This window comes from Aulonocara stuartgranti (assembly GCF_965226115.1).
Source record: "Aulonocara stuartgranti genome assembly, chromosome: 1".
NCBI classification, from domain to species: domain Eukaryota; kingdom Metazoa; phylum Chordata; class Actinopteri; order Cichliformes; family Cichlidae; genus Aulonocara; species Aulonocara stuartgranti.
Window position 1 is genome coordinate 40,806,615 of NC_138939.1, and position 17,216 is coordinate 40,823,830.

Sequence of the window (17,216 nt, forward strand, 5' to 3'; positions counted from 1 at the left end):
TCTTGTCTCCAAACTTCTCATATCCTTCTGATATACTTTGATTGTCCATCCTTGTCACTCCCAGTAAAAATCGCAACAAAAGGAACTCTGCCACTTCCAACTCAGCCTCCTGTCTTTTCATCAGTGCGATCGTGTCCAAACCATACAGTATAGCAGTGGCACCCTGTTGGTCATCAGCACTGGTTCATTCTTGAATGTTTGATTTGGCAGACGTTTTACATCAGACGCCTTTCCTGACACAACCCTTTCCTGTCGGTTTTTAGCTGAAATGCAATCAGTTTTTTTAAATCATTACTTCCATTTCACATTGTCATCTCTACCACTCCCTTGGGCCACCTTGCAATTATCAGTAGGAGGTCCATTAGTCTAGTTACTTCAGTACTTTCTGCTTGGAGCAAAGTAGTCTGAACTGTCTGAGTCACATCAGTGATACTTTGCTCCAAGCAGAGCACTTTGGGCAAACTTTATGTTTTTTAAATGTGCTATATAAATAAGTTGGATTTGTATTTGATGTTTATTTCACTTTACTTCTCATGACTGTGGGAAATCAGTTTGTATTGGGGGAAGACCTACCGGCTTCTATGCAAGAATGGAAAGAAGGCACGGAACAGTACAAAAATAAGATCTGCTCAGGACCATCTGGCACTATTTATAAGGTGTCACCTTCTGCAGACACTCTGAAGAACAAGAAGGAACCTTGGCTTTGGCCGAGGGCTCGTTTGTCCCTGCTGCATGTTGAAGGACTTACCCAAGTGCATTCCACCAGTTGATCCAGGTTGCACTGGATTAAGTACCACCAGAAGCAGTTAATCTGATTATGTTGCTTAATGATTTACTAAAGATAAGGTTCACTATAGTTAACTTTACCATCAGGGTGAAGAATATTTGCGACTCTGTTTGTGGCTGCCATGAACCAACTGCTCCAGGCAGGATGATCACTGTGAGGGCCCAAAACAGGACAGGATAAGACCCCTACAGACCCTTTGGGGATTATAATTACTTCGTGGATCCTAAGCTTGATAAGAAAGATGGTCACCTGGGCACAGATGCATTTTAAACAAAGGGAAGTCAAGAAACCTGATGATACTGAAAGGAAAAGTCAGTTCAATTCAAGTTTCAATTAAATTTTATTTATACAGTGTCAAATCACAACAGTTGCCTCAAGGTGCTTTATGTTGTAAAGTGAAAAGCCTACAATAATACAGAGAAAACAGAGAAAACCCCAACAATCATATGGCCCCCAATGAGCAAGCACTTTGGTGAGAGTGAATGGTTGGGGTGAGGGGAGGAAGACAGGACAAAAGACAGGCTGTGGAAGAGAGCCAGAGAAAAATAATCATGATTAAAGGCAGAGAGGCATATAGACACAGTGAGTGAGAAAGGCTACTAAATAAGAAATTCTCAATGCATCATAGGAAGCCCCCAACAGTAGTGATGTGCGATACCACTGATTTCCTTTCCGATCCGATACCAAGTAATATTCAGGGTGGTATCGACGATAACGATACTTTGTACAAAAACTTATTTTATTTATTGTATCTCAAATTATAGCGTCATAATGATTACAGGACATCAGATTACTTGTTCTTATCACTTAATAATGCAGAGTTCATCATGTAGAAATAAAAAACCTGAAGTTGTGCTATTTGAACACGTTGCCTGCCTGCAGCACTAAAGGACTCCGTGAGAGACTCTCGCCCTAGCACCACCTGTCCCTGTCCTCCTCTTCAGTCTCAACATACGCTCGTCATATTCTGTGATATGAGTTACTCTGAGGTGTTTGACAAGGTTAGTGATGTTGCCACAACCATACATGCCAACCCTCCCGATTTTTCCGGGAGAATCCCGAATTACAGTGCCCCTCCCGAAATTCTCCCTGAGCCACCATTCTCCCAAATTTCTCCCGATTTTCCACCCGGACAACAAAATTGAAAAACCATATCGCAGAATTCATAGCGCGGCCCAGCCAATTCCAGTCTCCAGCAATGGCAGCAGCGACTTAGTTTTAATATCACTCTTATTTCTCTTTCTGGGTCGCAAAAAACTTTTAACATGTTGTCAGGTGAGAATGTAGCTGTGTGAACTTCAAATATCTGAGCCGACACATCGTCTTCAAACCCCCGCGGTCGTTAAACATGATATCCCTTGTGTGGTGTTCATATTTTTGTTACTCAGCCAGTGTTCATGGGTCTAGTGGACCCGCTAGAGTTTTGGCTTTCCAAATTAACACTATCAAACAATTTTATGTTAAATTACTCAACAGATGTTTACTTCATCCCAATTACAAGACATATGAACGGCAAACATGATTATTTTTTTCCCTTTACCTTTGTTAGATCACATTTATGAATTAATGTGCTTCTCGTTTTTCTTTTATGTAAAATGTTATAAAATAAATCAGTTATAATCAAGTGGAGTGAGTGGAAAGACAACACATTTACATGTGAAGCAATATGTTTCACAACTAAATGGGATCAGCTGCTCATCAATGGTGACATTAGGCCCAGGGTTGTAAAACAGGGAGAGGTGGTGCACACACTTATCCCACACTGTCCTGATGGCAGCTAGCTTGTCTCTCTGCCGTCGAGCTGGTCTGTCGTCTCGGTTATCAAAACGGATAATCCTGGAAATTTTGTGAAAGTTTTCCAGAGACATTGATGCACAGAAAGGTTCTTGCCGGTTTCTGCATCCCACAGGATTCTGTGGATTCCCCTTTGGACCTGAAAACTCCTGCATGGATAAGAACCTGTTACGGATTCAAATATTGGGGATATTCATGAGAACACAGGCATTTTATCTTCTAAACGCTATTCAGTTCATTTCAAACCCCAAAGTAGGCCTTTGGGGTTCTTAGATGAATTTGGTCCATCTCCTTCCACCTCTCTCCAAAAACACACCTTCCTTCTAGATTACTGCAATGCAGAATAATTTTCTGGATGGAATCTGGGATGAAAAGCTCAAATGAAGACTTGATGTCCTGCACATCAGCCGTGTTGGACCTGGCTTATCACAGTAACAGCTCTGCAGGGTGGCTCATTTCTTGGGCAAGAAGACCATTCAATTTCACCAGTTATTGACATCCATATTTCTTCACTTGCTGTCTGGTGGGCTTGTTCTGGTCCTGGAGCTGGCTGCAGATGGGGTGCTCGTCTTTGTTTTGTTACTAAATGGTGCTCAACCTCATGCTCTTCTTCAAAGTCACTGTCAGACTCTGAATTTTCAGAAATGTGAAATATTCTGAAACCTCTTTGTCAACATCATCATCCGAAGCTCCTCTCTCTTTCCAAAATCAACTGGATGGCCCTCGCAGCAGATAATCTTTTGCCATCTTGATCAGTTGTGATAAGGAACCACACTGGCAAAGTCTTATTTATAGTATTATGCCCCTAATTTGCAGGTGGGACAGGGTATGAGAAAATTTGGATCCCTCAAGAAAGAGGGTAAAATGTGTGAGATGTCAGAGCAGACGGTGTTGATAGTTGAATTTTCAACAATGTTGCAACTTTGTGCGGAGCAGGAGGGGAAGAAAACACTATCAGCAGCACCAGAAAGGAGGAAGACAGAGTGTGGGAACACAGGACCTGCACTTTCAACACTTTTATTAGACCTGGGTCCAGTGGACCCGAACACCTTGTATGTAATGTAAATGCGTGGGGGGAGTTACAGTATGCGGTCATTGAAAATTAGTCCGGATTTATGTTCTTCACAGAAAATAAGCCAAAGCCAATGAATTTCAGGTTGAAAAAATAATTCATTGTTTAATTTTTCTTTTGAAAAAGCTGAAAACGGGTCTCACAGACCCGAACACCATACAAGGGATATATAAGTCACTTTGATAACCTAAAAATGTTATTGTTTGGCTTTTTCAGTGTTTTATTTGTTCGTGAGTAAATCGGTTTGGCTGAGATTAAAGTTATTAGATTAGATTAAATAAAATTTAACTTTATTAATCCCTCGGGAGGATTCCTCCGGGGTTTTCACACAGCTGAATAAATGACAAACAGAAAACTGATTAAACAAAGTGTGAGACGGTCGAGAGTTTGCGTTAGTGCCCGGTTATATTTTAGATAGCAAGGAGCAGACGGCAGAGTTTCAGTCCGCCGAGGGAGCTCGTGACGTACTACCCGGCTTTCTTTAGACCACGAAGGCCGGTCCTCAGGTGGAAGCAGCCTCTGAATTTGGACACCCCCGCTGTTTCCGGGCCGACCAATAATAATGGTGACATTTAACGTATTTTATCCGATAAATAAACACTGTAAAATATATTTATCCTCCCAAACAGCCCTTTTGAATGTCTCCCTAATTCTGAGGTCTCAAGGTTGGCAAGTATGTTCACAACACCTCACTTTTTTTGCCACATGTATCGCAAACCACGTCTCAGCTGTTTGTGGAGGTAAAACAAGTCCGCACATGACTCCAACTACGCTCAGCCATTGTTGTGAGTGCGCACGCCAAGGGGCTGCGAGACATTTATACAGACGTATTTCACACAGTTCCTTATGAAAGGCGGAAGAGGAAGTAGTTCCTTTGAATGTAGACAATCCGAATGTTATAGTTTCTTTCCACTGTGTTCCTGTTAATGATGAACTACAAATTTACCCTAAATTACTAAAATATCGATATTTTAATGTGAGAATCGATTCTAGAACATAAATGATTGGTATCGGAGGAATCGATATTTCAGGATCGATCCGCACATCACTACCCAACAGCCTAGACCTATTGCAGCTTAACCAAAAGAGGATTCAGGGTCACCAACTTTCAAGCCTAATCTTAAAAGTAAAGAGGCTGTCTGTCTCTCGAATCCAAATTAGAAACTGGTTTCACAGCCAGGGGCCTGTCAGGACTCTTCCTGCAGTATATCCTGCAGATTAACTGAAGGCTTCTCAGGGAGTTTTTAGGACATCTTGATAATAATGAATTACAGTCGTCCAGCCTAGAAGTGATAACTAACTAGGTTTCCAGCTTCACTATGAGACAGAACATTTGTAATTTTAGAGATATTGCACAAATAAAAGTAGTCCCACGTATTTTTTTTACATCTGCACTGAAGGACATATATGCTGGTCAAAAATGACTGGAGGCCAAGGTAATGTCGTAAGCATCTGGTTAGATACCATATTTCTAAGATTTTCAGGGCCGATCCAAATTAAGAAGCAGAAAGTTAGAGGTCATCCAGGTCTTTATGTCTTTAAGAAATAAAGTTTAACTAATTGGTGTGTGTTATCTGGCTTCATGGAAAGATAAGGTGTCAGAAAACCCATTCAAGACCAAGGCATCCAATGTCTGGTAAGAACTGATAGCACCCGAAAGGAAACATGGCACAACTTAAAACAAGGCTCAAGGAAATCAATACCATAACTTGAACCTTCCTGATTGGAAGGTTCAAGTTATGGTGTTTCCAGTATGGTATCATACCCAGAATCCAGTGGTCTTTTCACCAAGGCAAGCTCTGTAAGTATGTTCCAATTGTCTGAGGATGAAAGTCGGAAGGGTCTTGAGTGTAGGTAGTAATTTTGTGTATGTGTGAGGGTGAGCAGAAGGGAGGTGTGAATGGTTGTCTTTCAAATCTGCAATAGAAGGTGTTAAGGTCATCAACTAGTCAGGGATTCTTCTCAGGCTACGTCCACAGTAGCCCGGAGAGGTTTGAAAACGGTGTTTTCAACTGAAAACGCTCCTCGTCCACACTAACGTTTTCAGTCATTTTCACAGAGTTGTGCGTCCACATTGAAACGGCCGAACATGCTTCCGTTCCAGTCCTGCGCATGCGGGAAACGCAAGAAGATTCGGCCTGCCTCATTTTCGTCTGCCGTTTATTTACTTTTCAGACTCTTTGAAACGTCGCGGCAAATGTTGAGGAAAAGCACCGAGTTTTTTAAATGGACTAACAATGAGCTGGAGTTGTTGCTGCGAGTAACACAAAAGTACAAAGTTGCAAAAGCGAGTGAGAGTTAAAGAATTTGAAGAAAAGCTCTGGAGCACGTACAGACTGATGTTAATCTTTAATAGGGCTGTCAAAACTGAGAGCAAACAAAACAACTGCTGTATAATGCCCTCCGCTATCTTAGTTTGATTGGTCACATGACTGCACCATATGACTAACGTGTCATCGTTTTGGAAAGTTTGCATTTTCGCTGTCCACACTGCGACGCGAATACACCGCTTTCAAATGTATGTGTTTTCACACAGAGGTCCTCACAAAAACCGATGCATAACCTCACGGTCAGTGAGTTAATTTAGGTCAATGTGTGCAGCTTCAAAAATACTCCAGTCTGTGCAGTTGAAGCAGGCTTGTAATTTCTCCTTTGATTCATCCACTTCATCGTTTTGATGTCAGGCTTAGAACTTTTTCATTTTTTCTGTTGGTAGTTATGTGATCAGCAAGTCCAAGAGCTGCACAGGGAACAGCGTAATAGGCATCCTTCTCAGATTAATTCACTGTGTGTCGTGCCCAGGGCTGGATTGGCACAAAAAATCAGCCCGGGCATTTAGACTAGAGACCGGCCCCCCAGGTATTAAAGCCATAAAGCCTTTGAATGGAAACAGATGCTGCTGTGACAGTGATGCACAGTCTTGTTGGTATATGTGTGATTTCTATACATTTTACATCAGATAAAAACTTTGGTTGGTCTTGGATCTTATGCCAAGTCCTTTAATTTTATTATGATTACACCTTAGTTGCTTAGATTGTGTTGGATTCACCTTCGTCTTAGTGACACTGTGACACACCATGAGTAAAACAGGTTGCTGCCTTGATGACAGTCGTCCTCTTAGTAAATAGACCAGATATCATTTTGAAATATAAATTGATGTGCATCTCCATCCATTCACACCTATAAATAGATTTTTGGTTTTTCAAGCTTGGCGACTGTGCCACAAAATAACGTTTTTATTTTTTCCGCCTCCAGATACCCTGCTATACTTGCACAGAGTTTCACAACATTACCACGTCATAACGTTATAATAAAATAAAATTGTGAAACCTCTCTCCAGTTATGAATCTCTGTCTTAGTGCAATGGCAAGTATATTTCCTGTTTCACCTGTTCCTGTCGTTGCTGGAACAGAGAACAACAACCACCATTGTTAGCAGTCTCTGACTGACATGTCTCGTTATTTGTCACTTGTAGTACAGGTGAGACATATAATTATAATTATGAGTTTTGTAGATATTCCATTATAACTACCATAGACGCCAAATGAAACTGGAAACTGTTACATTTGCTCTGACAGAATGTGTCTGGCCCTCCCCCACGTATTTCCAAACTTCTTTGCCCTAGCCATGCACTCCGCCTTTGTAAACATATGCGAAAAAGTGGGTCCATGTCTAAGCAGCTTCTATAGAAGTGCAGGTGGCCTTGTGCTTCTGTCCATATAGTGCATTTCATTCATTACCTAAACCAACTCAAAATTATTGCTGTCGCCAGTCACAATGAAAGCAATATCCCCAAGAAATAAGAAAAAAAATCCATTAAAGACCAAACACAAGACTTCAAAAATTCATCTGGAAATTTCATTACAATATACCTGTAACGCTTCTCAGTCATCCAGGTCATGGTGATCCAAGAAGCTTGGAAAAAAGTGACGGGACTTCTATACATTTCTTGAAGATGTTTCACTTCGCTTAAAGAATTAAAGAAAGTCAGTCGCTTTTCTTTCCAAGCTCCTTAGGTAACACACCTGCCCCCAAGGCAGGTGTGTTACCCAGAGGTATGTGGGTGTGGCAAATGAAGTAGTGTGTGTTACTTTAATGAAGTAGTGATCAGGGTGAGGGTGCATTGTTAAGTAGTCCCACAGCGTGGGGAAAGAAACTACTGTCATGCTGTGAGGTGTTGCTTCTGATGGGCAGCTTTCCACCAGAGGGGAGTGTCACAAACAGTTCATGACCAGGGTGTGAGGGGTCGGCAGCAATCCTCCTTGCACTTCTTAGTGTGTTGGTGGTGTACAGATCTTGTAGGCAAGGCAGGTTGCACCCAATCACCTTCTCAGCAGAGCAGATGACATGCTACTGTCTGCCTTTGTCCTTGGTAGAGGCAACAGCATGCCAGATGGTGACAGAGGAGGATAGATTCACTGATGGAGAAGTAAAACTGCACCATTAATGACTTTGGCAGTTTTTGTTTATTTTTGCCAGCTGGTGCAGGAAGCACATTCTCTGCTTTGATATCCCTCTGCTGGGATATGATAGTTCCCAGGAATTAGGAGGAGTTCCTGGGCTAGTAGTTGTTTTACTGCCTGCCCATTTCCAGAGAGAAACAGAGTCACGAGCTGAAAACTGCTGTTGTAGCAGTTGAATACTGAATAACTATGGCCTTGGATATGGATTGTTTTCATCTGCTGGTTTCTTCTTTCTGGCGCAAAGTGGGCGATAAATAAACAAGAGAGACGATCAGCTGATCATTGATCAGTTTCATGATTGAAGTAGAAACATGAGAGAGGGAGGGGAGAGGATGAGAGAAGAAGAGGCAGCTGTGCAGCGTAATGACAGAAATCCAGCTTTGTGTCTTTTTCCATTCTAGCTGAAGTTCGGGACAAACTGCGTCTCTTCTCAGCTCAATACGAAACGCGTAATAATTTCTCTGAATACGGGACGGTTGGCAACTCTAATAACTAACCTTATGAATAAAATAAATTTTACTATTAGTAAATTCATAGCAACCGAACAGCTGTATAGAAACTCCGTCCTGCTAGCTAGTAGCAGTACGAGTTATTGTAACTGACTGTAAAAAGTCAGCACAATGAAAATAAACTCCACCTAAACCTGGTTTATATCTGACCCAGATAGACTGCAGCTCATAACTTCTTACCTGAAGTTCAGTTCACCTGACGCTCGGACCAGCGGCCGCCTCGGGTCTCTCCTCATCCACCTGCTGGCCTCCACCACTTGTTAATTTTACTGAATCTGAGGAAGCTCCGCGATGCCACCACCAAACATCTAGTTATTTTTACACACCGGCCAGCATCACAGTGTCACAGTGGATCAGGTCAGGAGACAACTGAGGAAGCTTCGCCCCAGAAAGGCAGCAGGCCCAGACAAGGTGTGTCCTAGGATGCTAAAGGCGTGTGCTGCTGAACTTGGGGAGCCGCTACAACGAGTCTTCAACCTCAGTCTGCGACTGGGGAGAGTGCCCGCCCTATGGAAGACATCCTGCATCGTCCCAGTCCCCAAAAAGAACCGGCCCAATGAGCTGAATGACTTCCGACCGGTGGCACTGACGTCACATCTTATGAAGACTCTAGAGCGGCTCTTCCTCAACCTCCTCCGACCACAGGTACAACATGCCCAGGACCCACTACAGTTTGCATACAAGGCGGGTGTCGGAGTGGAGGATGCCATCCTGTACCTCCTACACAGAGCCCACTCACACCTGGACAAGTGAAAAGGCACGGTCAGGATCCTGTTTCTTGACTTTTCAAGTGCCTTTAATACCATCCGGCCCTGTATGCTTCAGGAAAAACTGAACAGGATGGAGGTGGACCCCTGCCTGGTGGCCTGGATCTCCGACTACCTCACCGACAGACCACAGTACGTCAGGCTGAAGGACATCACGTCTGACACTGTGGTCAGCAGCACAGGAGCACCACAGGGAACTGTGCTGTCCCCTCTTCTCTTCACCCTGTACACCTCTGACTTCTGCTACAACTCTGAATTATGCCACATTCAGAAGTTTGCAGAAGACACAGCCATCATGGGGTGTATCTGGGATGATCAGGAAGAGGAGTACAGAAGTCTGGTGAGGAACTTTGTCGCATGGAGTCACACAAACCACCTGCAACTCAACACCTCAAAGACTAAGGAACTGGTTGTGGACTTCGGGAGGTCCAGAGCAGGTCCACTGCCGGTTCAGATAGAGGGGGAGGAGGTGGAGGTGGTCAACAAGTACAAGTACCTCGGGCTGTGGGTGGACAATAAACTGGACTGGTCATGCAACACAGAGCACCTGTATAGAAAAGCCCAAAGCCGACTGTACTTCCTCAGGAGGCTGAGGTCTTTTAACATCTGCAGGAAGCTCCTGAGGATGTTTTACCAGTCGGTGGTTGCTGGAGTACTTTTCTATGCTGTGGTGTGCTGGGGGAGCAGCACAGCAAAGAAGGACTCATCCAGGCTGGAGAAACTGATCAGGAGGGCTAGCTCTGTGGTCGGCATGAAGCTGGACACTCTGGTGACAGTGGCAGAGAAAAGGACACTAAAGAAACTGATGGACATTATGGACAATGCCAGACATCCTCTGCACACGGCCATTAACAACCAGAAGAGTCTGTTCAGTGACAGGTTGCTTCTCCCAAAGACAAGAACTAACAGACTTAAAAACTCCTTTGTCCCACACGCCATCAGACTGTTTAACTCCTCTCTGGAGGGGAGAGGGAGGGGAAACAGGAGGACAAAGGAGGGGGGAACAACTAAGCTGTAGTGCCTCTGCACCTCACTGTACAATACCTTTGTAAATAGTCAACGGTGCAATAGACTCAATACTTGAAATGTGCAATTCACTTGTATTTTTATTTTTATTCCTATTTATTCCCTTCGTATATTTTATTTATATTGTCTCTGTATTTATTTATTTATATACACACACACACACACATATATATAATATTCTGTAACTCTGTAACTTCTGTCGGTGCTGTGCTTTTTTGGAAATCGAATTTCCCAGAGGAACCCACCCGAGGGATTAATAAAGTTCTATCTAATCTAATCTGGCCAGTCCAACGCCTTTCATTGTTTATACCGTTACAAAAAAATAAATAAAAAAAATCATTGGGCCACCGAGCAAATGCCCGGTATGCCCGATGGCCAGTCCAGCTATGGCCGTGCCATCAGTTAAGCCTTCGCACGCGTGCCCAGGGTTGCCGACCCCTGGTCCAGACTAATCTGTATTTCCGAGGCTAACTGTAAATTGTCCCATTTAGGATGTGGCTAAAAAGCAGAACCCAGCCCTACCTACAAATACAGAGGGAGATCTTCAAAGGGCGATCGACATGTTTATTTTTTGCAGTTCAGTTTTAGAGTATATGAAAATCTGTAAAGAGTTTTTATGATAAAATTATTTAGTTAAGGGTTAGGAGCGAAGTGACTCCTGAGTAATGAAAGACGGAACCTCTAACAAAAGCCACATAACCAATAAGAATTTATTGTCACAAGCACAATTTGTTACACAAAAATTATGGGTCACATTTACACATTTTATACAGATCTAGAACTCAATGTACAATTAACCTACTAACTAAATACCAATAGTTAAATATGCACTCACATTGGACACGATATCATTAAAACCTACACAAAAATGTACTGTGTGAAAGTAACACGAGTCGACATAAAAATCACATTATTTACAACAACATAAAAAAAACAATAAAACCATCAATTTGAGATCTTTAGCAAAAGGATGTTTGAAGGTTCTCCCATCAGTCTGAGACATTATACAATCTAGCATGTAAAAGCTCCCCCACTACAAAGTTTTAGTCTCTTAATCGTTGAAAAGATTATAAAGTAATAAATTCAAGTAGCGAGAGCTGAAGAACACCGAATACACTAGTTTATACTGCGCTTTGCTAGGACGGTATGGCGGTTTTTCCCTTTTTAAAGCAGGCTGGTGTGATTAGCAGTTAGCTTCATGAAGTGCACTTCAAGCCTTAGCAACTTTCTGCAATGAGATTTTTTGTAAAAAATTTAGTTTTATGTATACAGAGAATCCTTCTATGGGCGCATCAAGTTTTCTTTCTAGAGATTACGACATCACTACATATAGGGTAATACAAGAAAGTTGATGGAGAGAGCGTTTGCAGCATCAACCGGAGGTGAGCGTCTCATCTCCTGCTGCTGTTTGGCAGAGTTGGTAATGATGTGCAAGAGGCCATTTCAGACAGATGGAGGTGGACATCGTCAACCCTTTATGCAACCGGTGATTCTGCCATTTGTGTGGCACTGAGACATTTTCTCTGTCGTGTTGAGTAGTGATACATGGAAGCTATAACAGAACTGAGACAAACAGACCCAGTTAAGGTTACTGCTACGCTGGTGTAGAAACTCTGTCACCATTACACACCGTATAAAAGAGGACCACAGGCTCCGGATCTTAAACGCAGAGGCAGAGCAAAGATGCCAGACACTTGCATTTTTCCCCTAATAACCAACAGTCGGAGTGTCCACCTGATGACAAACTAAAGTGAGAATGCGTGGACGTCGAGGGGACAACGGCTTTCATTCCCCTTGATCTGTCAATTCAGCATAAACACTTCCCCTGTGAGATTCTGCTCTCAGTTAATAATTTCAAGTTATATCAAGCACAACAAGATGCTGATTTAGTAAATTATGGTCCTCACAAGAGTGAAAAAAGGAAGAAAAACGTGTCCTGGCCGATAACTTGTGGCTGACAAGCCAACAGGTATGCAGTGCACTCAAAATCAGACTGATGCTTTGCTTACTTACGGTTACAAAAAAGGGAAATGAGAAGAGTGCTGGGACTTTGCTAACCGAGTGTTATCGCAGTCCACTTTTTACAGTCTTCCACATGGATGCAGCTAAAGCTTGTGTCAGTAATGACCATTTACACACAAGTCTGTAAGATAGGAAGTATAAAATCTAATATAGTAGCAATCATTTCTGACAGGTGTACCTGTAATCTGCTTCTGCTAACACTAATTGCAGAAAGCAGTTTTAGACACTTTTTGAGAGCGAACCAAAAACAGTAATGTTCTTTACGCCTGACAGAGGCGCCTCTCTGCAGAGATGAGGTATGTGTATGTTCACTGGTACATACTGCAGATCCTGGAGCCTAACCAACAGTGCGCTGTACGTTTATATGTGTGCAAATGACGATGTCCACCCAGACATTCATCGTGACTAACATGGCTGTGTTGGTGATTTAGCTATACAGAAAAACGAGACAGAACATGAGATAAATGCATACATCAGTCCAGTTCTGAGCAGGAGCAAGATGGAGAAAGGCGGATATTACTCAGAGAAGGGTGGGAACATCCCAAGATCAGCAAAGTCCTCGATGTTATAGTTGGCTGTTCCCTGGGTGGGATCTCCAGCCATGGGTAACATGTCCTGCAGAGACACACAGGGATGGAGAGTCAGAGGTTCGAGGTGTGCAGAGGACACGGCTCTTATCAGACATATTACATATCTGTGTACACTGGTCAGCAGCCAGCAGCTGGAAGGCTGACCAACTACACAGAGTCCAGCAGCAGGACAGTCTCCCTCAGCATTACCTGGAAGACTTCTGTCTGGCTAGGGTTGGGGTGTGTGTGCTGTTCCCCAGTCTGCTGGGAGTGATGCTGATTCTGCCACTGGGACCAGACCTCACTGGGGCGACCCTGGAACTGGGCTCCACTTTGACTGCTTTCACCGGACACATCTGAAAACACATTTATTTATTCGTGAAAACATTTCTGACAGATCCTTTGATGCACAAAGTATTTAGAATAGAATAATCCTTTAATTGTCCCACAAGGGGAAATTTGGGTGTAACAGCTGCAAGAAAGACACATATACAAACAAACAGGACACAGAACAGAAACATACACAATGTTTACATATTTACATCAAGGACAGTGGTTACCACAGACTCCTGTACCGTAATTAAATAAAATTCAATTAAATACAGATAAGAGGCAAACCCTGGTTATAGTGTGAATCGGTTGATAACATGTGCAAGTTACAGCGCAGATGTAAACATCTGTGTTTGTTGGAAGCAGTCTGACAGCTGCAGGGAGGAGGGACCTGCGGAAACGCTCCAGGATTTAAAAATGGTAGAGAAGGCACTGACTTATTACAATATTTAATAAATCTTAAATCCAAGAAGAACTTCTTTGACATCATTTGATCGGGATTTGAAAACACCCTACTGTAAACGAACCACGGTTGGCTGTTCGGCTAAAACATCATTGTTTGATCAAATCTCTTGCTCAATATAATATAAATATATTTAAAAAAATCCAAACCCAACAAAGCTAAGCAGGTTAGGTTTGTCTTTTTTGGCCACATGCTAAGAACTCAAAGATGCAATCTTTTCAGATAAAGCTCATCTTAGTTTTAGTTTTCTTTGTTGAAAGATTTTTCATTCTAAAAAAGCCCGACCCAAACCCTGACCTATATGGGTGTTGAGAAATGCTGCCGTTGCCAGGAGTGTTATTGAAACTCGCCAACTATGCTGTTGTGATTTCAACAGAAAAAATTAAATAAATGAAACACAATTCTACAAGAAAGCAAAGAGATTTCCAACATGTAGTTACATTTTGTGTTTTAATCTAAAAACACCACCACACTCCATTTTAAGCCCTTCATCAACCTTATTCCACAGGGAGTCACAGTGCCCCCCCCCCCCCACAGGATGAGCAATGCATTTATTTTTCCTGATGTTTCTCCATAAGACACAGCTAATGTGTTTGGCCAGTTTTTTACTATTGCCCTAGAGCAGCACGTTAACAATGTTATAGAGACCAACGCAACAATTTCAGATAAATCTTTCAATTTTATTTATATAAAGTACTAAATCACAACGACAGCTGCCTCAAGGCGCACAAAGCTCCCATTACACCCTAAACAGATGGACTCGACATTAACACTGCTAACTACTGATGGGTAGTATTAATCAGGGCCGCATGTGGTGCGCTTGCCTCATAGGAAGAAGGTCCTAAGTTCGACTTCGCCACCTGGTGGGGTCTGTCTGTGTGGAGTTAGCATGTTCTCCCTGTGTTAGCGTGGGTTCAGTCCACAGTCCAAAGACATGCAGTTAGTGGGATAGCTTAACTAACCCTGACAAGGATAAATGGAAGAGACTGGATGATTGGATGGACAGGCTTAATCATACTGTGGCATTAACAGCAGTGGAATTAGAAGGAATGATTGTATTAGTGGATTTTAAAGAGACATTTGATGTGCAACTAAAATCAGACATTTTCCAATGAGGCGTGTTGCATCTACCAAAGATGGAAAATCGAGTCAGAGCTATGAAAGACAAACTGATTTATTCAGTATCTGATGTCAACTCTGAGTAACCTGCTGGACCAATAACTCTGGTCGATTTCAAAGTATTACCCAACTGCTATATTTTATGATGTATGCATTTAAAAATGTATTTTATTTAAACTGATATGGGGATGCTACATTCAGGTAGAGTACATTAGTGCAGTCTGTGCCTGCATGTGGTGGGGACATTGCAGGACTTTGCCCCTTTGGGAGTGTTTGGACCCGTTGATAAGGGTCAGACAAAGATGCGTTTAAAACACCAGTTAAACCCATAAACCCATTAACTGGAGCACACACAGCGACAGTTTATCATAAATGTGTAACGTATATACATCTATAACATATGCAACACTGACACCGTCACTGACTTCATGAACAGGTGCATGAGGTTAAGACAGTAAATCTTTTCCACTAGTACCTCCTTGGAAGGACTCGCCACGACTCTACTCTGATTGACTTGTTTTCCGTTACAATCCGGTACAACCTAACTGCGTTGCTGTCGTCATAGCAACGCGTATGAATGTCCCGCGACATGAACCCTACAAAAAAGGTGAACTTTAAGGACTTTGTGGCTTTTCTTCAGACTCGGGGGAACACGGCGTTTTTTTTGGAGCCATTTTCCTCGTGTCCAGGTTTCAAAGACGGTAGTTTAAATTTTAGTGAACAAGACGCTCTCAAGACTCATCGAGTGACGCTACCGACCGGCATGCAGTCTGATGACGTCACAGTTAGTAGCAGCTTGGATCGCTTGGAGCCCCGAGCGAGGTAGCAGATACTATGACCCTGGACAGATGGAAAACCCTGAAGACCGTGGCGCACCATGCTGAATCGATCTGAGTGGGTACTAATGGAAAAGGGGCTTAAACATGGAAGGTGCATGGAGTTAATTTGGCAATAGAGAGCACAAAAGATAATCTAATGTGCGTCTATTAAAAGACCATCAAGTGGGAGTTTTGAGCTTACTTGAGTCCGATAACTTTTACAATATACATAATGAGTCGGAGCAGCTGGATGTCTGTAACTGCACTGTAACTCTTGTGTTTTCCATGACCCTGTTAGCCAGCCATTAATGCTGTGTGAGGTGACCAATAAAATGAAATGACTGATGTTACAGTAGGTCCATTAAGTAAGAGTCGACCTCTGAGGACTTTCGGTCCTTGATGTCTAATCTACAACCTGTCACTTGATGCCATGTTGTAGCTCACAGTTTGGGAAAGTTCCTTTCACTGTCCAAACTCTGCGTACACAATTTAAATTGAGCAGTCGTGTTCGGCAGTGGATAAGAAGGTAACGTAAGTATAACATTCAGTACCTTTACAGGAGTTCTGGTCAAACAGTTGCCTACTTATTGTATTCCAGCTGAATAGCTTTTTACATTTATTTAAGAAACTTTAATTCAGAATAAAACCACTGGGCTCTACTTATGAACACTGTGAACATGATGAATGTCAAATATGCCCAAGAGCGTCTTTGTCATTGGAGACTTGAAGCCGAACAGTCGTGTTGTAACCCTGACAGGCTAACCCATTAGTCAAACTGCCTACCTCGTGATTTAGACTAGTGTCACTAAGTCAGTCAGCAACTGATAAGAGTCACTGAGTAAAAACGGTGAAAACGTGCCAACATGACAAAGAAAGAGCTGCAGGGCTGCACCGAGGCCTAGTAGGAGATTAAAAAGGCTTTATTTACATTTTAGTATAGTTAAAGAACATGGAGTTGGAACTGGATAAACAATTACAACAGATCCTGTTTACAATTCTAGAGAAAAGATACAGAAACATGATCCCCGAAATGTTTCTAATTGAATGTATAATGCCAAAGATTACACATCCCATCAGCAGTCATCTCGCAACATGAAAAAAAAAGAAAATATAACAAAAAAAAACCTGTACTTCACCTAATCTTCCAAAGAGAAACATGTCAAAATAATGTTTGTTTGTTCAGGACATTTCTATGAAGTATTACTAGTATTGCTTGTAAAGCAAACTATGTGATTCTGTGAAAATAATGCGATACAATGGGTTTTTTCATATCTTGTCACTTTAAATAATACAATCTATTATCAGCCCAGGTGAGCCAACATTTTACTTTTTTTTGTGCTAATATTAAACCTTCATTTCTTGTACCCCACTTAGCCTGTTATTAGACTCTGGCTGCTCTATCACGGCAAAAACCTAATTCATAATTATTCCAGGAGGAAACAAGTGCTGCTAATGATTCTTTCACAGCTTTACTTAT

General features: G+C 42.3%; 2 protein-coding genes across 6 annotated transcripts in view; one reads left to right on the forward strand and one right to left on the reverse strand.

Moving 5' to 3' along the window:
• ctxnd1 (cortexin domain containing 1) overlaps positions 1-17,216 on the forward strand; it is a 135,680-nt gene that overhangs the window by 40,497 nt on the left and 77,967 nt on the right. The window lies entirely within an intron of this gene.
• The window catches only part of arnt2 (aryl-hydrocarbon receptor nuclear translocator 2), a 64,013-nt gene continuing 57,907 nt past the window's right edge, over positions 11,111-17,216 (reverse strand). For all 5 annotated transcript variants that reach the window (XM_082530843.1, XM_082530844.1, XM_082530846.1 and 2 more), the window contains 2 exons: positions 13,220-13,365; positions 11,111-13,055 (listed from right to left, as the gene is read on the reverse strand). In XM_082530843.1, coding sequence (XP_082386969.1) covers positions 12,957-13,055; positions 13,220-13,365 — 245 coding nt within the window. In that variant the 3' untranslated portion in view covers positions 11,111-12,956. The remainder of the gene's footprint in view (positions 13,056-13,219; positions 13,366-17,216) is intronic.